The sequence below is a fragment of the Salvelinus fontinalis genome, chromosome 17, assembly GCF_029448725.1.
Source record: "Salvelinus fontinalis isolate EN_2023a chromosome 17, ASM2944872v1, whole genome shotgun sequence".
Taxonomy (NCBI): domain Eukaryota; kingdom Metazoa; phylum Chordata; class Actinopteri; order Salmoniformes; family Salmonidae; genus Salvelinus; species Salvelinus fontinalis.
In genome coordinates this window covers 5,339,128-5,363,144 of record NC_074681.1, presented here as the reverse complement: position 1 = coordinate 5,363,144, position 24,017 = coordinate 5,339,128, and the positions used below count along the sequence as shown (strand labels likewise).

General features: G+C 46.2%; 1 protein-coding gene across 1 annotated transcript in view; it reads left to right on the top strand.

Moving 5' to 3' along the window:
* Positions 1-24,017, top strand: part of LOC129813624 (rho GTPase-activating protein 12-like) — a 123,267-nt gene that overhangs the window by 4,301 nt on the left and 94,949 nt on the right. The window contains exon 2 of the mRNA XM_055865973.1: positions 11,521-12,305. Within this exon, the coding sequence (XP_055721948.1) occupies positions 11,598-12,305 (708 nt within the window). The 5' untranslated portion in view covers positions 11,521-11,597. The remainder of the gene's footprint in view (positions 1-11,520; positions 12,306-24,017) is intronic.

Genomic DNA, 24,017 nt, shown 5'->3' with positions numbered 1-24,017 from the left:
TCTATCGTAAAGGCTGTCGTGGTAACAAGCGTTCTATTGTAAATGCTGTCGTGGTAACAAGCGTTCTATTGTAAAGGCTGTCGTGGTCACAAGCGTTCTATTGTGAAGGCTGTCGTGGTCACAAGCCTTCTATTGTGAAGGCTGTCGTGGTAACAAGCCTTCTATTGTAAAGGCTGTCGTGGTAACAAGCATTCTATTGTGAAGGCTGTGGTGGTCACAAGCGTTCTATTGTGAAGGCTGTCGTGGTCACAAGCCTTCTATTGTGAAGGCTGTCGTGGTAACAAGCGTTCTATTGTGAAGGCTGTCGTGGTAACAAGCATTCTATTGTGAAGGCTGTCGTGGTCACAAGCGTTCTATTGTGAAGGCTGTCGTGGTCACAAGCGTTCTATTGTGAAGGCTGTCGTGGTCACAAGCGTTCTATTGTGAAGGCTGTCGTGGTCACAAGCGTTCTATTGTGAAGGCTGTCGTGGTCACAAGCGTTCTATTGTGAAGGCTGTCGTGGTAACAAGCGTTCTATTGTGAAGGCTGTGGTGGTCACAAGCGTTCTATTGTGAAGGCTGTCGTGGTAACAAGCGTTCTATTGTGAAGGCTGTCGTGGTCACAAGCGTTCTATTGTGAAGGCTGTCGTGGTCACAAGCGTTCTATTGTGAAGGCTGTCGTGGTAACAAGCGTTCTATTGTGAAGGCTGTCGTGGTCACAAGCGTTCTATTGTGAAGGCTGTCGTGGCTAACTGCAATATTGCTTTTTCTAAACACTTATGTCATTTTGCAGTAAAGTCTAGGCAACAAATAACATTGGATTGCTTTCTTTACATTTTTTAGCTGTAAGTTAGGTTCACATGAACCACTTTTAATTTTACACACAGAGACTGATCGTGTAGATCATATTCTTTGTTATTTAATTAGTTCACCTGCATCTCCCCCTTCAGTGCAACACAAAACAAAGTGTCACCTTTTTGGGCCCTCAGCAGTTTGCATCCCTGTGAACAGGCATCCTTCTTTTCACTCTGTCAATTAGGTTAGTATTGTGGAGAACCTACAGTGTTGTTGATCCATCCTCAGTTTTCTCCTATAACAGCCATTAAACTCTGTAACAGTTTTAAAATCACCATTGGCCTCATGGTGAAATCCCTGAGTGGTTTCCTTCCTCTCCGGCAACTGAGTTAGGCAGGACGCCGGTATCTTTGTAGTGACTGGGTGTATCGATACACCATCTGAAGTGTAATGAATCACTTTACCATGCTCAAAGGGATACTCAATGTCTGCTTTTTAACCCATCTACCAATAGGTGCCCTTTGTGAGCCAGTGGTAAAACTCCCTGGTGTGTGGTAGAATGTGTTTTTAAATTTACTGAGGGACCTGACAGATAATTGTATGTGTTGGGTACAGAGGTGAGACAGTCATTCAAAAATCATGTTAAAGACTATTATTGCACGCAGTGTGAGTCGATGCAACCTATTATGTGACTTGTTAAAGCAAGTTGTTATGCCTGAATGTATTTAGGCTTGCCATAACAAAGGGGTTGAATACTTAGACTCAACATTTCAGCTTTTCATTTTTGATTAATTTGTAAAAATGTCTAAAAACATAATTCCACTTTGACATTATGGGGTATTGTGGGTAGGTCAGTGATGGCCGTAACACAACAAAATGTGGGGAAAGTTAAGGGGTGTGAATACTTTGAGGCATTGCGTGTTCTCCTGTCTTCAACGTATTCCCACGCATAATAGAGAGAGATGTGTTCATATACAAATGTAACCAAGGTTTGAAATGATTATTTTAGTCAAATATTATATCTGTTTGGGCTTCTTCCTGTCAGTTTGCAGTCTACAAATGATTTGAAATGATGTTCTGGCCGCCTGACCATCCGCTCAAGAAATAAATTGGGCCGCGCCTGTGTCTAGTTGATGATCCCTGGGTTACGGTCTGATCATTTCTCTGGGCTTCTCTCTCTACCTTCCATATGATATTGATTTATTTGTAATGCCAGCAGCAGCAGTCAGGCCCAGGGTGGAAGGAACCTTCAGAAGAACCAGACTCAGCCCATCCTTCCCCGGCTAGAGAAGGATGTAGTTTATTTAGCATGACCAGGTCATTTAGCATTCATTGGATGTTGCAGCATAACCTCAGACATCCACAGGCTCAATTGCTAGAGCGCCGTTTGGGGACGAGATGAGTTGGGCTCCATGGCAATACCATCAAGAAGCTCTCTGTATGTTGTAGTCCTGGGGCATCAAATTATTCCAAAATACTACTTACGAATGGAATTTAGAATGGATAGGAAAAGTGTGATTTATCAAACAATCCTATGATCGTCATATGCACACCGGTAGGCGAATCACCATTTGATAAATACCAATTGTTTTCAGCCTTGGTGTTTTTGTACAACCTTGGCTATTTGCATTTTGAAATGCCCCTAATTAACTATATATGGTTAAAATCATCCCTTTAAAGCTCGGGGGGAAATATACAACGACGTACCATGAAATAGAGGTGTCAGAGATTGAGTACATCCAAAAGGTTTTTAATTTGTCTCGCTCAGTTGTGGCTTGACCAGTCAACATAAAAACATGGCCTCAAAGAGAGGACCATTAGGACAATTCAAGTTGCTTTAGCAACGGCAAATATTCTTCAAATGTCGGGTCGTCTACCCAGAGGTATCGTGGAAATGAAACAAAACCTGAAGCAGTCCTGATGCTGGAGACAAGCAGCCTTATGTTATCACGTTTCCTTCCAAGCTATAGCACACAATATATGAGATAAAGTATGTTTTTTTTTAAAGGACCAAAGAGTTTAGTCATATTTGGGAACCCATTAGGGGCAAAGAAACCTCTCTTGACGTCAACTCTGAAAAGTGCCCGTTGCCAAGACCTGAGGGTGGATAGCACTTGGATGTGCACCGGGGAATGGCATGCGCTTGCCTTTCTAAAGTAGGTCTCAAATCCAGACTCACATTAAGCATCTCCAATCCCAAGTTAATTCTAGAATCAGCTTCCTATTTCGCAACAAAGCCTCCTTCACTCATGCTGCCAAACATACCCTCGTAAAACTGACTATCCTACCGAACCTTGACTTCGGCGATGTAATTTACAAAATAGCCTCCAACACTCTACTCAGACTGCATCCAATTTGCTATCACAGTGCCATCCGTTTTGTCACCAAAGCCCCATATATTACCCACCACTGCGACCTGTATGCTCTCGTTGGCTGGCCCTCGCTTCATATTCGTCGCATAACCCACTGGCTCCAGGTCATCTATAAGTCTTTGCTAGGTAAAGCACCGCCTTATCTCGGCTCACTGGTCACCATAGCAGCACCCACCCGTAGCACGTGCTCCAGCAGGTATATTTCACTCGTCATCCCCAACGCCTATTCCTCCTTTGGCCGCCTTTCCTTCCAGTTCTCTGCTGCCAATGACTGGAACGAATTGCAAAAATCACTGAAGCTGGAGACTCATATCTCCCTCACTAACTTTAAGCACCAGCTGTCAGAGCAAAGCATTGTCAGAGCATTGTTATTTTCGTAAATGGACTGATGTGCACACCTGTCTTATCCCCTCAGAACAGCCTCAATTCTTCAGGGCATGGACTCTACAAGGTGTCCAAAGTGTTCCACAGGGATGCTGCCCCATGTTGACTCCAATACAGTTGTGTCAAGTTGACTGGATGTCCTTTGGGTGGTGGACCATTCCTGGTACACACAGGAAACTGTTGAGCGTGAAAAACCCAGCAGCGTTGCAGTTCTTGACACAAACCGGTGCGCCTGGCACCTTCTACCATACCCCGTTCAAAGGCACATTACATTTTTTGTCTTGCCCATTCACCATCTGAATGGCACACATACACAATCCATGTCTCAATTGTCTCAAGGCTTAAGAATCCTTCTTTAACCTGTCTCCTCCCCCTTCATCTGCACTGATTGAAGTGGATTTAACAAGTGACATCAATAAGGGATCGTATCTTTCACCTGGTCAGTCTGTCTGTCATGGAAAGAGCAGGTGTTCTTAATGTTTTGTATACCCAGCAGTGGTGTAAAGTCCTTAAGTAAAATACTTTAAAGTACTACTTAAGTAGTTTTTTAGGGTATCTGTACTAGAGGTCAACCGATTAATCGGAATGACCGATTTAATTAGGGCCGATTTCAAGTTTTCATAACAATCGGAAATCGGTATTTTTGGACACCGATTTGGCAGATTTTAAAATCTGTAATAAAAAATAAAAAAAACTTTATTTATTCTTTATTTAACCAGTCAAGTCAGTTAAGAACACATACTTATTTTCAATGACGGCCTAGGAACGGTGGGTTAACTGCCTCGTTCAGGGGCAGAATGACAGATTTTTACCTTGTCAGCTCGGGGGATTCAATCTTGCAACCTTACAGTTAACTAGTCCAACGCTCTAACCACCTGATTACGTTGCACTCCACGAGGAGCCTGCCTGTTACGCGAATGCAGTAGAAGCCAAGGTTGCTAGCTAGCATTAAACTTATCTTATAAAAAATAATCATAATCACTAGTTAACTACACATGGTTGATGATATTACTAGTTTATCTATTGTGTCCTGCGTTGCATATAATCGATGCGGTGCGTATTGTTGCTCCAATGTGTACCATAAACATCAATGTCTTTCTTAAAATCAATACACAGAAGTATATATTTTTAAACCTGCATATTTAGCTAAAAGAAATCCAGGTTAGCAGGCAATATTAACCAAGTGAAATTGTGTCACTTCTCTTGCGTTCATTGCACACAGAGTCAGTGTATATGCAACAGTTTGGGCTGCCTAATTTGCCAGAATTTTACGTAATTATGACATAACATTAAAGGTTGTGCAATGTAACAGGAATATTTAGACTGATGGATGCCACCCGTTAGATAAAATACGGAACGGTTCCGTATTTCACTGAAAGAATAAACGTTTTGTTTTCGAGATGATAGTTTCCAGATTCGACCATATTAATGACCTAAGGCTCGTATTTCTGTGTGTTATTATGTTATAACTAAGTCTATGATTTGATAGAGCAGTCTGACTAAGCGGTGGTAGGCAGCAGCGGGCTCGTAAGCATTCATTCAATCAGCACTTTCCTGCGTTTTGCCAGAAGCTCTTCGCTGTGCTTCAAGCCTATCAACTCCCGAGATTAGGCTGGTGTAACCGATGTGAAATGGCTAGCTAGTTAGCGGGGTGCACACGAATAGTGTTTCAAACGTCACTCGCTCTGAGACTTGGATTAGTTATTCCCCTTGCCCTGCATGGGTAACGCTGCTTCGAGGGTGGCTGTTGTCGTTGTGTTCCTGGTTCTAGCCCAGGTAGGGGCGAGGAGAGGGACGGAAGCTATACTGTTACACTGGCAATACTAAAGTGCCTATAAGAACATCCAATAGTCAAAGGTATATGAAATACAAATGGTATAGAGAGAAATAGTCCTATAATTCCTATAATAACTACAACCTAAAACTTCTTACCTGGGAATATTGAGGACTCATGTTAAAATGATCCACCAGCTTTCATATGTTCTCATGTTCTGAGCAAGGAACTTAAATGTTAGCTTTCTTACATGGCACATATTGCACTTTTACTTTCTTCTCCAACACTTTGTTTTTGCATCATTTAAACCAAATTGAACAAGTTTCATTATTTATTTGAGGCTAAATAGATTTTATTGATGTATTATATTAAGTTAAAATAATTGTTCATTCAGTATTGTTGTAATTGTCATTATTACAAATAATTTAAAAAAATCGGCCGATTAATCGGTATTGGCTTTTTTGGTCCTCCAATAATCGGTATCGGTATCGGCGTTGAAAAATCATAATCGGTCGACCTCTAGTCTGGAAAGCGTAATCAATACATGCTACTGGTAGCCTACTGTAATGAGTAAAATGAAGAGAAGGATACTCTGTGCTTGCAGGACTGTCCCTCAGACATCGGTGCCATGAATACGCTAGGATACACATACACCTCCATTATTAGCCGGAGAGAAAGAGGCAGATGAAAGATGTTCATATGTTTTGGTAATCTGCGTCTCGCAATGTCTTGTCATGCATGTTTTAAATTCACCAAGTAGCCTAAAGTTCACGTCTTCCTCTCTGGTTTTATTTCAATTACAGTCTTCCCCAGGCCTTTATAACCTATCGTTTAAAACATGGAAAATAATGTTTTATGATAACTGAAGTGTGATTTCAATGAAGTGGGGGGAACATAAAAACATGTGGTAGTGCAGTGCATCAGACATTACCATGGTGTCTGGCATTGATTATTAGATGAGGAGACAGGGTCCTGGTCAAAAGTAGTGCTCTACATAAGGAATGGGCCTGGGTTAAAGTAGTGCACTACACAGGGAATAGGGTGCTGTGGGTCCTGGTCAAAAGTAGTGCTCTACATAAGGAATAGGGTGCTGTGGGTCCTGGTCAAAAGTAGTGCACTACATAGGGAATAGGGTGCTATGGGTCCTGGTCAAAAGTAGTGCACTACATAGGGAATAGGGTGCTATGGGCTCTGGTCAAAAGTAGTGCACTACATAGGGAATAGGGTGCTATTTGGGATGCTACCACAGAGTCCCAGCATTCCTAACTTGGCCTGACTTCTGTCCTCTAGCTATTCTCTCTGTGACCCTTGTTTGTGTTCAGTACCATTGAAACTGCCCCTCCCTCCAAGTCCCACCCCATACCTCATTATACTTACTTAATCCTCTTTGTTCCTGGAGGAACATAGGGCCCGCCCTAATGCACCTCCATTGTAAATCCCATCCCCTTATTGTCACAGAATACAAGTGGCATTTAAAAGTCATTGCTGTGTGTTTTGGCTCTCTGCAGGCAGACCGATGCGGATCAAAGCCAGCCGTGTTAAAGTGATAGTGTGACATTTGAACAATCAGCACGGTACTTGTTCCTGTAGACTTCCAACGCTGGTTAGCAATGCCTCCAGAAACTGCCTTCAACTTCCCTCAAGCTGCTCGCAGAGACATACAAATAGTATCCATAAATTATTCTGACTGGGTATGTAGAGAAACGGGTTTAATTGCCCAAATGTCACACTGTCCTTTTAAGGGATGCTGCTAGGGACATACTCTGTTCCCGCCACTTTTGATAAGAAGTGATTTTCGTAGCAGGTTAGGAATGCATTTTTCCTAACCCTTTTCCTAACCTTAACCTGAGTCTCCTAACCTGCTACTTTTAATTCTCCTAGTCTGCTGTATAAGTTCTCCAAACCAGCTACGAAAAAGTGTCAGAGACACCTGAAAAGCCTCTGGGAAGCTAGGTCGCTAGAAGAGACTGGCGTCTTGTCTTGGCCGCCCTCCATATCTCCTCAAAATAAGGATTAGTCTGGACAGAGAGAAAGGCTGCATCTTCCTGTCATTCTTGCCTGCCGAAACTGTCTGTCAGGAGATGCAGCTAGGAAATCAATCAGACCAAGTCTTCATCCTAAATGTCACCGATACCCTATATAGTGCACTGCTTTTGACCAGGGCCCACATAGGTCTGGTCAAAAGGAGAACACTGAAATAGGGAATAGATTGCCATTTAGGATGAATCCACAGTTGTCACATCTGGCCCCTATTCAGTGTCCAATACTATAGAATGAATATGCTGGCCAGTGGCTCAGCTCAGCTTTGCTTTATCATTCGGTAAACCATGGATGTTTTGTGGGATTATTAGCCATGGAGTGTGTGGTTGTGGTAATCCAGGGAGAGTGATATGGCTGTTCTGGCTGAGGTATCAGGGGAGTTAGTTAGTCTCACAGTCTCACGGTCTGTCTGTGTGTTAAGGTAATGATCTACTGGGAAGGACTGCAGACTTACCTACATCCCAAATGGCAACCCATTTCCTTTTGAAGCCCGTAAAGGTCCTGGTCAAAAGTAGTTTGTTAGAAAGGGTAAGGGGTGCCATTTGGGACAAACTAGGAATGGCTGGAGAGATACTGCTATAATATCCTATTGTAGACTGTGTAGACAGATGTTGATTGAGAACACATTTTATCTGTGTCTGAAATGGCACCTAGTTTCCTATATATAGTGCACTACGAAATAGGGTGCAACCTAGGTCTAGCAAATTGTGATTCATAAAACCACCGTCTGTTTGTTTACCACAGTGGGTTATTGGGTTTGAATTTAAATTACCCATGAGACACCATGTTGTTTATTTGGATCCTCTCTCTGGCTTCTTGTTCTTCTGTAGCGTGTGATGTGTGATCCATCTGAGTGTTCAGTGGTAATGAATTCTGGGGGTTTTATCTTCACGCCGCTCTGCTTTAAAAAATTTTTTTTAACGTTTATTTAACTAGGCGAGTTAAATAAAGGATGAGAATAAATCCAAACAGTGCACACTGAGCCACCTCAAGGCTGGACTGGCCTATCCCACAGTCACCCCTATGAAGAGAGCAGGCGGTGGACTTTGTTGCTTTGTTAATGAGGGTTCTGCTTTAGGACCCTTTTCGGTACGGCTTGTCTGAGCCTGTTTCTGTAGCGTGCGGCAGCTTGATGAACAAGTACACCCCCCTGGACATTTTTGGTATGGGTGGTCCAAGTGAAAATCAAACCCACAATCCCTGGCGTTGCAAGCGCCATGCTCTGGTACGACTCGACCGGGGATCAAACCCCCCAACCTTCCAATCTCAGGGCGGACACTAACCACAAGGCCACAAGGCCAGGCTCTAGCTGGGTGTTGGCTGGCTCAGTGGCGACAGGTTATAAATACTCTAAGCAGTTTGGCTCGCTGTGGTTCTTGTGGGCACCCTTTTCTTAAGTCCCTAGTAACTCAGCTACTCAAAACCAATGTTTCTGAAAAGGATGGATTGGTGGACAGAAAATGGGGGAAATTTGAGAGCAATGACACCATGTTTGTGTGATGATGACTATCTTAACTAGCCTGGGTAAAGTTCATCCAAATACTGTACATGAAACATGGCCTAACTTTGAGGCTCGGCAAACCAGCAAGGGCCTCAGGCGGGGCAAACCAGCAAGGGCCTCAGGCGGGGCAAACCAGCAAGGGCCTCAGGCGGGGCAAACCAGCAAGGGCCTCAGGCGGGGCAAACCAGCAAGGGCCTCAGGCGGGGCAAATCAGCAAGGGCCTCAGGCGGGACAAATCAGCAAGGGCCTCAGGCGGGGCAAATCACAAACTTCCCCTTCTGGAGTACAGTTTAGCCCGTCGGCATAACATCAGGACATTAAACAGTATCACTGCACTGGCTCGGGGTTTTAGCTTGGATTGTGAGAAGCTCAAATACTTGTACTGATTGTCAACTTCTTTTCTGGACTAGTTGTGGGAATTTCAAAAGTGAAATGGAGCAATTCATTTTGGATTCCAGGTTAGTGAATGTCTCTCTTAGGTGGAGCTGCTCATCAAAGGTCAGATTGTGCAACAAGCTACACATGACTGAGCTCATTTTATGTCCCTAGTTTCAGGTATGTGTGGCATCATGAGGGAAGTATGTGTGGGTTGAGTAATCAGAACAACGAATGACACTGTGCTGCAGGTCTGGGGCCAGTCAGTCAGAGCTGCAGGTCTGGGGCCAGTCAGTCAGAGTTGCAGGTCTGGGGCCAGTCAGTCAGAGCTGCAGGTCTGGGGCCAGTCAGTCAGAGCTGCAGGTCTGGGGCCAGTCAGTCAGAGCTGCAGGTCTGGGGCCAGTCAGTCAGAGCTGCAGGTCTGGGGCCAGTCAGTCAGAGTTGCAGGTCTGGGGCCAGTCAGTCAGAGTTGCAGGTCTGGGGCCAGTCAGTCAGAGCTGCAGGTCTGGGGCCAGTCAGTCAGAGCTGCAGGTCTGGGGCCAGTCAGTCAGAGCTGCAGGTCTGGGGCCAGTCAGTCAGAGCTGCAGGTCTGGGGCCAGTCAGTCAGAGCTGCAGGTCTGGGGCCAGTCAGTCAGAGCTGCAGGTCTGGTGCCAGTCAGTCAGAGCTGCAGGTCTGGGGCCAGTCAGTCAGTCAGAGCTGCAGGTCTGGGGCCAGTCAGTCAGTCAGAGCTGCAGGTCTGGGGCCAGTCAGTCAGTCAGAGCTGCAGGTCTGGGGCCAGTCAGTCAGTCAGAGCTGCAGGTCTGGGGCCAGTCAGTCAGTCAGAGCTGCAGGTCTGGGGCCAGTCAGTCAGTCAGAGCTGCAGGTCTGGGGCCAGTCAGTCAGTCAGAGCTGCAGGTCTGGGGCCAGTCAGTCAGTCAGAGCTGCAGGTCTGGGGCCAGTCAGTCAGTCAGAGCTGCAGGTCTGGGGCCAGTCAGTCAGTCAGAGCTGCAGGTCTGGGGCCAGTCAGTCAGTCAGAGCTGCAGGTCTGGGGCCAGTCAGTCAGTCAGAGCTGCAGGTCTGGGGCCAGTCAGTCAGTCAGAGCTGCAGGTCTGGGGCCAGTCAGTCAGTCAGAGCTGCAGGTCTGGGGCCAGTCAGTCAGTCAGAGCTGCAGGTCTAGGGCCAGTCAGTCAGTCAGAGCTGCAGGTCTGGGGCCAGTCAGTCAGTCAGTCAGAGCTGCAGGTCTGGGGCCAGTCAGTCAGTCAGTCAGAGCTGCAGGTCTGGGGCCAGTCAGTCAGTCAGTCAGAGCTGCAGGTCTGGGGCCAGTCAGTCAGTCAGTCAGAGCTGCAGGTCTGGGGCCAGTCAGTCAGAGTTGCAGGTCTGGGGCCAGTCAGTCAGAGTTGCAGGTCTGGGGCCAGTCAGAGCTGCAGGTCTGGGGCCAGTCAGAGCTGCAGGTCTGGGGCCAGTCAGTCAGAGCTGCAGGTCTGGGGCCAGTCAGTCAGAGCTGCAGGTCTGGGGCCAGTCAGTCAGAGCTGCAGGTCTGGGGCCAGTCAGTCAGAGCTGCAGGTCTGGGGCCAGTCAGTCAGAGCTGCAGGTCTGGGGCCAGTCAGTCAGAGCTGCAGGTCTGGGGCCAGTCAGTCAGAGCTGCAGGTCTGGGGCCAGTCAGAGCTGCTTGCTCAGATTGAAAGTCCGTGTGTGAGTGGGGGAAAGAGGAACACGTGAGTCGTATTAGTCACACTCCCTCTAATGTTATCTAGCTTTCTGCCTTGGAGCAGCTCTTCCTGTATAACACCAGAGAGCCTTGTGGATGGGTTTACCCAGCCCCGTCTTCAGTCTTTTCTCTTGACTGTGTGTGTTCCTGTAATCTTATCGACCAGAGAGCATTGTGGATGTGTTTACCCAGCCCCGTCTTCAGTCTTTTCTCTTGACTGTGTGTGTTCCTGTAATCTCATCGACCAGAGAGCCTTGTGGATGGGTTTACCCAGCCCCGTCTTCAGTCTTTTCTCTTGACTGTGTGTGTTCCTGTAATCTTACCGACCTGTTCCAGGCTGCTTCCTAGGCTAGGAGTACAACTCTTACTGTTTACAGTGTACATAGACGTGGGGAAGGGGATTACCAGTCAGTCTATGCTCCCTCGTCCCATCCCTCCGTTCTATATTGTGAGTGTCTAAACTACGCAAGCACAGAAATCTTGGAGTTGAAGGATTCTGGATTTCTTGCTAATTCTCTCCTGATTCCAGGAATCTTTTACCGGAATTTTGCAAACCTAGTGTGTATATAAACTAAAGTTATGATTAACTAGGCCTATTCTCTCTCCTCTCCAGCTGTACGGTGGGCCATGCAGAGCCAGCCTGTGTGCCTGCAACGGTGAGCTCCAGCACCAGCCAACGTTTTCACCGTGATGGCAGCAGAGCGGGATGGGCGGGGGTGTGAGCTGCCCATCGCCCCGGGCCAGGTGTACATCGAGGTGGAGTATGACTACAATTACAAGTCCAAGGAGCGCCAGGTCTCCATCCACCAGGGAGAGTGTTACATGCTGGTGAAAAAGACCAACGGGGACTGGTGGCAGGTCAAGAAGGAGGAGGGGGCCAAGGCATTCTATGTCCCAGCGCAGTACGTCAGGGAGGTCCGCAAGGCCCTCATGCCGCCTCCCAAGCCCCTTCACCTGGGTCATCACCGTGGGGGGAGCGGGGGGAACCCGGTGCGGGTCAAGCCCATCGTCCTGGACATGGGCAGATCTAACGAGAGCCTGAATGTGACCAGTTTCAGTCGGCCCTCTCCCTCCTCACCCTCTCCCTCTTCCTCGTCGGGGGCAGCCCTCACCCCTCCGAGGCAGCACAGGGATGCCAACCAGAACCCTGGTAGAGACCCTGGCAGCCCCACCGACCACGACAGGGCCTTGGTAGATGTCCTCCAAAACACCCACCCTCACGTTCCTGGACGGGGATGTAACACGCTGCCCCGTGCCCGTGCAACCTCCCCTGAGCTCCGCAGGGCACCCCTGGACGTGGACATGCCTCCGGGGCCCTGTGACTCGGAGGGGTCGGAGAGACGCAACGACTCAGAGTCTGGAGATGAGCTGAGCAGCGGTTCAAGTGAACACTTGCAGGTAAGATCTCTCTCTCAGTTAAGGTCTCTCCATCTCTCTGTTAAGGTCTCTCCATCTCTCTGTTAAGGTCTCTCCATCTCTCTCTCTCTGTTAAGGTCTCTCCATCTCTCTCTCTCTGTTAAGGTCTCTCCATCTCTCTGTTAAGGTCTCCATCTCTCTCTCTGTTAAGGTCTCTCCATCTCTCTCTCTCTGTTAAGGTCTCTCCATCTCTCTCTCTCAGTTAAGGTCTCTCCATCTCTCTCTCTCTGTTAAGGTCTCTCCATCTCTCTCTCTCTGTTAAGGTCTCTCCATCTCTCTGTTAAGGTCTCTCCATCTCTCTCTCTGTTAAGGTCTCTCCATCTCTCTCTCTCTGTTAAGGTCTCTCCATCTCTCTCTCTCTGTTAAGGTCTCTTCATCTCTCTCTCTGTTAAGGTCTCTCCATCTCTCTCTCTGTTAAGGTCTCTCCATCTCTCTCTCTCTCTGTTAAGGTCTCTCCATCTCTCTCTCTCTCTGTTAAGGTCTCTCCATCTCTCTCTCTCTCTGTCTCTCTGTCTCTCTGTCTCTCTGTCTCTCTGTCTCTCTGTCTCTCTGTCTCTCTGTCTCTCTGTCTCTCTGTCTCTCTGTCTCTCTGTGTCAAGGTCTCTCCATCTCTCTCAGGTAATTCTTGTTGAATGACAAAAGCTGGTGATGTTTTGGTCTTTTGCTCCTGTCGGTGAATCTTTTGACATGTTTTCCTGCTGTTCGTGTGCAGTGGTGGTGATGGGAAAGTCATCTGAGCCTACTGCAAGTGTTCTTTCTTTTAGATAGCACAGTATGAGGTACTACCTGAACTGAATTATTTTACTATGGTACTAATGAATACACCTTGTTGTTCTCTGTCTGTAGTGGCTGGCTGATTAGGGCCTGGATGTAGTGGCTGGCGGACTGGGCCTGGGTGTAGTGGCTGGCTGATTAGGGCCTGGGTGTAGTGGCTGGCTGATTAGGGCCTGGGTGTAGTGGCTGGCTGATTAGGGCCTGGGTGTAGTGGCTGGCTGATTAGGGCCTGGGTGTAGTGGCTGGCGGATTAGGGCCTGGGTATAGTGGCTGAATGATTAGGGCCTGGGTGTAGTGGCTGGCCGATTAGGGCCTGGGTGGAGTGGCTGACTGATTAGGGCCTGGGTGTAGTGGCTGGCGGACTGGGCCTGGGTGTAGTGGCTGAGTGATTAGGGCCTGGGTGTAGTGGCTGGCTGATTAGGGCCTGGGTGTAGTGGCTGGCTGATTAGGGCCTGGGTGTAGTGGCTGGCGGACTGGGCCTGGGTGTAGTGGCTGGCTGATTAGGGCCTGGGTGTAGTGGCTGGCGGACTGGGCCTGAGTGTAGTGGCTGGCTGATTAGGGCCTGAGTGTAGTGGCTGGCTGATTAGGGCCTGGGTGTAGTGGCTGGCGGACTGGGCCTGGGTGTAGTGGCTGGCTGATTAGGGCCTGGGTGTAGTGGCTGGCGGACTGGGCCTGAGTGTAGTGGCTGGCTGATTAGGGCCTGAGTGTAGTGGCTGGCTGATTAGGGCCTGGATGTAGTGGCTGGCTGATTAGGGCCTGGGTGTAGTGGCTGGCCGATTAGGGCCTGAGTGTAGTGGCTGGCTGATTAGGGCCTGGATGTAGTGGCTGGCTGATTAGGGCCTGGGTGTAGTGGCTGGCGGACTGGGCCTGGGTGTAGTGGCTGGCTGATTAGGGCCTGGGTGTAGTGGCTGGCTGATTAGGGCCTGGGTGTCGTGGCTGACTGATTAGGGCCTGGATGTAGTGGCTGGCTGATTAGGGCCTGGGTGTAGTGGCTGGCGGAATGGGCCTGAGTGTAGTGGCTGGCTGATTAGGGCCTGAGTGTAGTGGCTGGCTGATTAGGGCCTGAGTGTAGTGGCTGGCTGATTAGGGCCTGGGTGTAGTGGCTGGCTGATTAGGGCCTGGGTGTAGTGGCTGGCTGATTAGGGCCTGGGTGTAGTGCATCGTTTCCCAAACTAGGGGTCGCCTGATTAGCGCCTGGATGTCATAAGGTGAATGCACCAATTTGTAAGTCGCTCTGGATAAGAGCGTCTGCTAAATGACTTAAATGTAAATGTAAATTTGAAAATGGGGTCGCGAGAAAACTCTGAAATCGAATAAATACAATTGAGCTTGGTTCATAGTACCAGGGGTTTCATAGTACCAGGGGTTTATAGTACCAGGGGGTTCATAGTACCAGGGGGTTCATAGTACCAGGGGTTCATAGTACCAGGGGTTCATAGTACCAGGGGGTTCATAGTACCAGGGGTTCATAGTACCAGGGGTTCATAGTACCAGGGGGTTCATAGTACCAGGGGTTTCATAGTACCAGGGGTTTCATAGTACCAGGGGTTCATAGTACCAGGGGTTCATAGTACCAGGGGTTTCATAGTACCAGGGGTTTCATAGTACCAGGGGGTTCATAGTACCAGGGGGTTCATAGTACCAGGGGGTTCATAGTACCAGGGGGTTCATAGTACCAGGGGGTTCATAGTACCAGGGGGTTCATAGTACCAGGGGTTTCATAGTACCAGGGGTTCATAGTACCAGGGGTTTCATAGTACCAGGGGTTTCATAGTACCAGGGGTTCATAGTACCAGGGGTTCATAGTACCAGGGGTTCATAGTACCAGGGGTTTCATAGTACCAGGGGTTTCATAGTACCAGGGGGTTCATAGTACCAGGGGGTTCATAGTACCAGGGGTTTCATAGTACCAGGGGTTTCATAGTACCAGGGGTTTCATAGTACCAGGGGTTTCATAGTACCAGGGGTTCATAGTACCAGGGGTTCATAGTACCAGGGGTTTCATAGTACCAGGGGTTTCATAGTACCAGGGGGTTAAGTAAGTCAGTAACCTGAGAGGTTTCTGTTTTCTTACTACAAATGCTCTATCTTTTGTACCGTTTTATCTACTAAATATTATGACCTCATCACTGTCCCTCTGTGGATAAGAAGCATCACAACCCCTCACCCTCACTGTCCCTCTGTGGATAAGAAGCATCACAACCCTGCACCCTCACTGTCCCTCTGTGGATAAGAAGCCATGTAACCCTTCACCCATCACTGTCCCTCTGTGGATAAGAAGCCATGCAACCCTGCACCCATCACTGTCCTTCTGTGGATAAGAAGCATCACAACCCCTCACCCTCACTGTCCCTCTGTGGATAAGAAGCCATGTAACCCTGCACCCTCACTGTCCCTCTGTGGATAAGAAGCATCACAACCCCTCACCCTCACTGGTCCTCTGTGGATAAGAAGCCATGTAACCCTTCACCCTCACTGTCCCTCTGTGGATAAGAAGCCATGCAACCCTGCACCCTCACTGTCCCTCTGTGGATAGGAAGCCATGCAACCCTGCACCCTCACTGGTTCTCTGTGGATAAGAAGCCATGCAACCCTGCACCCTCACTGTCCCTCTGTGGATAAGAAGCCATGCAACCCTGCACCCTCACTGGTTCTCTGTGGATAAGAAGCCATGCAACCCTGCACCCTCACTGTCCCTCTGTGGATAAGAAGTCATGTAACCCTGCACTCTCACTGTCCCTCTGTGGATAAGAAGCATCACAACCCCTCACCCTCACTGTCCCTCTGTGGATAAGAAGCCATGTAACCCTGCACCCTCACTGTCCCTCTGTGGATAAGAAGCCATGTAACCCTGCACCCTCACTGTCCCTCTGTGGATAGGAAGCCATGCAACCCTGCACCCTCACTGGTTCTCTGTGGATAAGAAGCCATGCAACCCTGCACCCTCACTGTCCCTCTGTGGATAAGAAGCCATGCAACCCTGCACCCTCACTGTCCCTCTGTGGATAAGAAGCCATGTAACCCTGCACCCTCACTGTCCCTCTGTGGATAAGAAGCCATGTAACCCTGCACCCTCACTGGTCCTCTGTGGATAAGAAGCCATGTAACCCTGCACCCTCACTGTCCCTCTGTGGATAAGAAGCCATGTAACCCTGCACCCTCACTGTCCCTCTGTGGATAAGAAGCATCACAACCCTGCACCCTCACTGGTTCTCTGTGGATAAGAAGCCATGCAACCCTGCACCCTCACTGTCCCTCTGTGGATAAGAAGCCATGTAACCCTGCACCCTCACTGGTCCTCTGTGGATAAGAAGCCATGTAACCCTGCACCCTCACTGTCCCTCTGTGGATAAGAAGCCATGTAACCCTGCACCCTCACTGTCCCTCTGTGGATAAGAAGCCATGCAACCCTGCACCCTCACTGGTTCTCTGTGGATAAGAAGCCATGCAACCCTTCACCCTCACTGTCCCTCTGTGGATAAGAGGCCATGTAACCCTTCACCCTCACTGTCCCTCTGTGGATAAGAGGCCATGTAACCCTTCACCCTCACTGTCCCTCTGTGTGTAACAGTTTAACTTTAGTCCGTCCCCTCGCCCCGACCCGGGCGTGAACCAGGGACCCTCTGCACACATCAACAACAGTCACCCACGAAGCATCGTTACCCATCGCTCCACAAAAGCCGCAGCCCTTGCGGAGCAAGGGGAACCACTACTTCAAGGTCTCGGAGCAAGTGACTTAACCGATTGAAAGGCTATTAGCGCGCACCATCGCCAACTAGCTAGCCATTTCACATCCGTTACATGTGGATAAGAAGCCATCTTCTTGTCCCTCATTTGTTTGTATTTTTTGTCCATCACTTGTAGGTATTCTATCCCTGATATTCCTCAACCCTGATCTTCTTCTTCTCTCTCTGCATCACACTTGCCTAGTTAAATGAAGGTTAAGAACAAATTCTTATTTACAATGACGGCTTGCCCCGGCCAAACCCGGATGACGCTGGGCCAATTGTGTGCCGCCCTATAGGACTCCCAATTAAGGCCGGATGTGATACAGCCTTGATTCGATCCAGGGACTGTAGTGACGCCTCTTGCACTGAGATGCAGTGTCTTAGACCGCTGTGCCATTCGGGAGCCCTAACAATGGTGATTTATGGCGAAAAAGACAGAATAGAAAACTCTACTCGTAAAATATTTAGAAACAAATGGTTTGGGGTATAAATATGCAAAGTTAGTATTGATCATATTGAGTAATATTTATTTATTGTCATTTACATTCTGTGTAGCGGGAGTGTGCTACTGTACCCCTTTCAAGCTGAAATATTTACCTTTTGGGTGACCTGACCAAATTCACATAGAAAAATGAGTTATGGATGTGTTATTTTCATTGAAAGCAAGTCTAAGAAGCAGTATATCTGTTCTAAGGGTGCTATTACTATGTTTTTGTGTTGTCTTTCGGTTTTGTACAGCAGCTTCAAACACCAGAATATATCTATTTTTTTAAATGTAGTTACTGAACAGATATTTCACAGCAGTTTAGATGGTACACTGATTCTCTACACTATACAGTACATTGCTTGTTTTTGTCACGTAAACTGAAATTAGGAGAACTATTACAGTTTTAGCAACCAGAAAATGGAGGAGCGATTAAAAATAAAATAAAATAAAAAATGTTTTTGCATAATGTACCTTTTAAGCCCAGCTGAGATAAATGTCAAATTTTACAAAAATTACATCTATGTATAACAATACAAGGCTCATTTAACAGTAAAATAAGACAAAATGCATTTAAAAATGTAAGCTGCAAATGCCTGAAATCTTTTATCTTGTTGTATTGTTGTAGTTCACCAGGTTATGTTGCTACTGTGTGACTGAGACATGCAGCCTCAACTGCTAGCATGAAAAATATAATCTTTTAATGGTAATGAATGCCATTGAAATATGCTGTCATTGGCATTCATCAGCACATCAATCTCTTCATTTTACATGAAGTATGATCACTTATTTTAGAAGGTATACAAATAGTTTTTAAATGTGTTTATCCGAGGGTCGCCTGAACAGCCAACAGTTTTTTTTTTTCAGCTTTGAAATTGACCACTAGTAGGAACTTACACACAACTGTCAATCATTTAATAATAAAACGTCTGATTGGCTTAGAATAAAAACTTTTATGGATATAACCACATGAATTGGTTGAAACATTAAACAGCAGAACATTTTGTATTTATTTGTATTATTATTTGAATCCAAAGATGGTAATGGGCTTAATGGGTACGCGTACCCTAGTGGCTGGTATGGCCTTTGTTCCCATGCCACCCGGCTCTATTAGATGAGCTGTGTCCCAAATGGCACCCTGTGTCCTACAAAGTGCACTACTATGGGCCCTGGTCAAAAGTAGTGCACTATAAAAGGATTAGGGTGCCACTAGGGCAGGCCTGGCTGCTGGGGCTTGTGTTGCCATGCCACCCGGCTGGCTCTGTTGGAGCTTTATTGGAGTGTTTACAGCAGAACAAAGGGGCCAGTGAGTGAATAGAAACTGGGTCACATTGGTGCAGTACTGGGCCACTGTGTGAATGGGCAACAGGGGCTGTGTGGGTGGGGGATACAGACCTGCTCAGTTCATAGATGGATCTCCCAAACAAAACCACTATCTGGGTGTGTAGGCTACTATTCAGTTGGGGTCTGCAAAAAATTCCTAAACATACATAATTAACAACAAAAAGAACAAGACATAAAAAATTACAATTTAAATAAAAAATTATACCCAAATAAAATGTTTTTTTAAATACAAGAATTTCAAAGTTGTTTCTGTTTTTTTCAGAGACGAGCAAAACAAACACTGACTTAATGCTGCCATATGTAACTTTTTGGGTGACAACCAAATAAACATAGAAATGTTATTTCTAGATCTGTCATTCTCATTTAAGCATGTCTAAGAAGTTGTTGATCAGTTCTATGTGCACTATTTCTATTTCTCATTAAGTTTTGTTTCTGTTTTTTACTTTCTGTTGTACACCAGATTCAAACAGCTGAAAATACAATGTTTTTGCTTATGAAAATTATATTTCACAGCGGTTTAGATGGTACAATGATTCTCTACACAATGACGTCTTGATTTGTCACACAAACTGAAATTAGGCGAAGGATTTAGAATTTTAGCAACCAGGAAATGGCGGTGTGATTTTTGCATATTTACCTTTTTTTTTTAAGGATTTAATGCTGAGTCAGTAGGTGAATTTTTAACAGGAAGAAATGTTATTTGAAAGAAAACAACATGTTTGTCAGCTCCAGAGGGGAGTTCCTAAATCCTTTAAGTGACCATTGAAATACTGCCCAAGATAAAGGTCAACGTAGTCCAGCCAGTTCTGGTTGTGTAGGCAGCAAGCCAAGAGCAAGACAGCAAGCCAAGAGCAAGCCAGCAAGCCAATACAGCAAGCCAAGAGCAAGACAGCAAGCCAAGAGCAAGACAGCAAGCCAAGAGCAAGACAGCAAGCCAAGAGCAAGACAGCAAGCCAAGAGCAAGACAGCAAGCCAAGAGCAAGACAGCAAGCCAAGAGCAAGACAGCAAGCCAAGAGCAAGACAGCAAGCCAAGAGCAAGACAGCAAGCCAAGACAGCAAGCCAGCAAGCCAAGCCAGCAAGCCAAGACAGCAAGCCAAGAGCAAGCCAAGAGCAAGACAGCAAGCCAAGAGCAAGACAGCAAGCCAAGAGCAAGACAGCAAGCCAAGAGCAAGACAGCAAGCCAAGAGCAAGCCAGCAAGCCAAGACAGCAAGCCAGCAAGCCAAGCCAGCAAGCCAAGACAGCAAGCCAAGAGCAAGCCAAGAGCAAGACAGCAAGCCAAGAGCAAGACAGCAAGCCAAGAGCAAGACAGCAAGCCAAGAGCAAGACAGCAAGCCAAGAGCCCAGCTCTAATCTATCCTCAGTCAATCACTCACTTTGTTTCTCTATCTCTCTCTCTGCACTGCTAAAAGTGTCTGGACTTGTCTTAGTCAGGGAACTGTAAAGCACTTAGTGACAACTGCTCATGTCAAAAGAGATTTAAATCTATTTGATCGATTCTCATGTTGGAGCTAGGAACACTAGCATTTTGCTACACCCACAATAACATCTGCTAAGTGTGTGTGTGTGTGTGTGTGTGTGTGTGTGTGTGTGTGTGTGTGTGTGAGAGACCGATAAAATTTGATTTGATTCTTATGTACAGGGTGTTCAACTTTTTATTTATTTTATTTCACCTTTATTTAACCAGGTAGGCTAGTTGAGAACAAGTTCTCATTTGCAACTGCGACCTGGCCAAGATAAAGCATAGCAATTCGACACATACAACAACACAGAGTTACACATGGAATAAACAAAACATACAGTCAATAATACAGTAGAAAAAAAGAAAACAAAAAGTATATATACAGTGAGTGCAAATGAGGTAAGATAAGGGAGTTAAGGCAATAAATAGGCCATGGTGGCGAAGTAATTACAATATAGCAATTAAACACTGGAATGGTAGATGTGCAGAAGATGAATGTGCAAGTAGAGATACTGGGGTGCAAAGGAGCAAGATAAATAAATACATTATGGGGATGGGTTAGATAGGCTGTTTACAGATGGGCTATGTACAGGGCAATGATCTATGAGCTGCTCTGATAGCTGGTGCTTAAAGCTAGTGAGGGAGATGTGAGTCTCCAGTTTCAGAGATTTTTGCAGTTCGTTCCAGTCATTGGCAGCAGAGAACTGGAAGGAAAGGCGACCAAAGGAGGAATTGGCTTTGGGGGTGACCAGTGAGATATACCTGCTGGAGCGCGTGCTACGAGTGGGTGCTGCTATGGTGACCAGTGAGCTGAGATAAGGCGGGGCTTTACCTAGCAGAGACTTGTAGAGGGTTTGGCGACGAGTATGAAGCAAGGGCCAACCAACGAGAGCGTACAGGTCGCAGTGGTGGGTAGTGTATGGGGCTTTGGTGACAAAGCAATTTGTTGAGTAGAGTGTTGGAGGCTATTTTACAGATGACATCGCCGAAGTCGAGGATCGGTAGGATGGTCAGTTTTACGAGGGTATGTTAGGCAACATGAGTGGAGGATGCTTTGTTGCGATATAGGAAGCCGATTCTAGATTTAATTTTGGATTGGAGATGCTTAACTTCTCTAGGGTATGTGGGACGGTAGCGTCCCACCTCGTCAACAGCCAGTGAAACTGCAGGGTGCCAAATTCAAAACAACAGAAATCCCATAATTTTAATTCCTCAAACATACAGGTATTTTACACCATTTTAAAGATACACTTGTTGTAAATCCAGCAAGTGTCCGATTTCAAAAAGGTTTTACGACGAAAGCACACCAAACAATTATGTTAGGTATGAGCCAAGTCACAGATAAAGACAGCCATTTTTCCAGCCAAAGAGAGCAGTAACAAAAAGCAGAAATAGAGATAAAATGAATCACTAACCTTTGATCTTCATCAGATGACACTCATAGGACTTCATGTTACACAATACATGTATGTTTTGTTCGGTAAAGTTCATATTTATATACAAAAATCTGAGTTTAGGCGGGACGCTACTGTCTCACTTGGCAAAAAGCCTGAGAAAATACAGAGCGTCAAATTCAAAGGAATTACTATGAAAATTACTATAAAATCAAACTTTCATTAAATCACACATGAAAGATACCAAATTAAAGCTACACTGGTTGTGAATCCAGCCAACATGTCAGAATTCAAATAGGCTTTTCGGTGAAAGCATACGATGCTATTATCTGAGGATAGCACCATTGTAAACAAAGAGAGATAAGCATATTTCAACCCTGCAGGCGCGACACAAAACGCAGAAATAAAAATATAATTCATGCCTTACCTTTGACGAGCTTCTGTTGTTGGCACTCCAATATGTCCCATAAACATCACAAATGGTCCTTTTGTTCCATTAATTCCGTCGATATATATCCAAAATGTCAATTTTATTTGGCGCGTTTGATCCAGAAAAACACAGCTTCTAAATTGCTCAAACGTGACTACAAAATATCTCAAAGGCTACCTGTAAACTTTGCCAAAAGAATTCAAACTACTTTTGTAATACAACTTTAGGCATTTTTTTACGTTAATAATCGATAAAATTGAAGACGGGATGATCTGTGTTCAATACAGGATTAAAACCAACTAAAGCCAGCTTTCTGCTCACGCGCTTCGATCAAACAGGACACCTCGAGTGACTCGACTTCAAGATGGCCGTACTTCTTCTTTACACAAAGGAATAACCTCAACCAATTTCTCAAGACTGTTGACATCCAGTGGAAGCCATAGGAACTGCAAGCAGGTTTCCCAATGAAAACTCATTGAAAAGAGTGACCTCAAAAAAAAAAAAAATTTGGAATGGTTTGTCCTCGAGGTTTCGCCTGCTAAATAAGTTCTGTTATACTCACAGACATGATTCAAACAGTTTTAGAAACTTCAGAGTGATTTCTATCGAAATCTACTAACAATATGCATATCTTATCTTCTGGGGATGAGTAGCTGGCAGTTGAATTTGGGTATGCTTTTCATCCAAACGTGAAAATGCTGCCCCCTACCCTAGAGAAGTTAATGTGAGTCTGGAAGGAGAGTTTACAGTCTAACCAGACACTTAGGTATTTGTAGTTGTCCACGTATTCTAAGTCAGAGCTGTCCAGAGTAGTGATGCTGGACGTGCGGGGAGTGATCAATTGAATAGCATGCATTTAGTTTTACTTGCATTTAAGAGCAGTTGGAGGCCAGGGAAGGAGAGTTGTATGGCATTGAATCTCGTCTGGAGGTTAATTAACACAGAGGTCAGAGGTCCAGACAACAGGCCCTTCGATTTGACAGTGAACTCTATCAAAGAAGTAGTTGCTAAACCAGGCGAGGCAATCATTTGAGAATCCAAGGCTGTCGAGTCTGCCAATTAGAATGTGGTGATTGACAGAGTCGAAAGCCTTGGCCAGGTCGATGAATACGGCTGCACAGTAATGTCTCTTATCGATGGTGGTTATGATGTCGTTTAGGACTTTGAGCGTGGCTGAGGTGCACCCGTGAACAGCTCTGAAACCAGATTGCATAGCGGAGAAGGTACGGTGGGATTCGAAATGGTCGGTCATCTGTTTTGTTAACTTGGCTTTCGAAGACCTTAGAAAGATAGGGTAGGATATAGGTCTGTAGCAGTTTGGGTCTTTACATAGGGGTTGCAACAATTTTGGCAGATCATTTTAGAAAGAGAGGGTCCAGATTGTCTAGCCCGGCTGATTTGTAGGGGTCCAGATTTTGCAGCTCTTTCAGAACATCAGCTATCTGGATTTGGGTGAAGGAGAAATGGTGGTGGCTTTGGCAGGTTGCTGTGGAGGGTGCCGGGCAGTTGACCGGGGTAGGGGTAGCCAGGTGGAAAGCATGGCCAGCGGTAGGGAAATGCTTATTGATATTCTCACTTATAGTGAATTTATCGGTGGTGACAGTGTTTCCTATCCTCAGAGCAGTGGGCAGCTGGGAGGAGGTGCTCTTATTCTCCATGGACTTTACAGTGTCACAGAACTTTTTTGAGTTTGTACTAAAGGATGCAAATTTCTGTTTGAAAAAGCTAGCCTTAGCTTTCCTAACTGCCTGTGTATATTTGTTCCCTGAAAAGTTGCATATCACAGGGGCTATTCGATGGTAATGCAGAACGCCACAGGATGTTTTTGTGCTGGTCAAGGGCAATCAGGTCTGGAGTGAACCAAGGACTATATCTATTCCTAGTTCTACATTTTTTGAATGGGGAATGCTTATTTAAGATGGTGAGGAAGGCACTTTTAAAGAATAACCAGGCATCATCTACTGACGGGATGAGGTCAATGTCATTCCAGGATACCCGGGCCAGGTCGATTAGAAAGGCCTGCTCGCTGAAGTGTTTTAGGGAGCATTTGACAGTGATGAGGGATGGTCGTTTGGTCG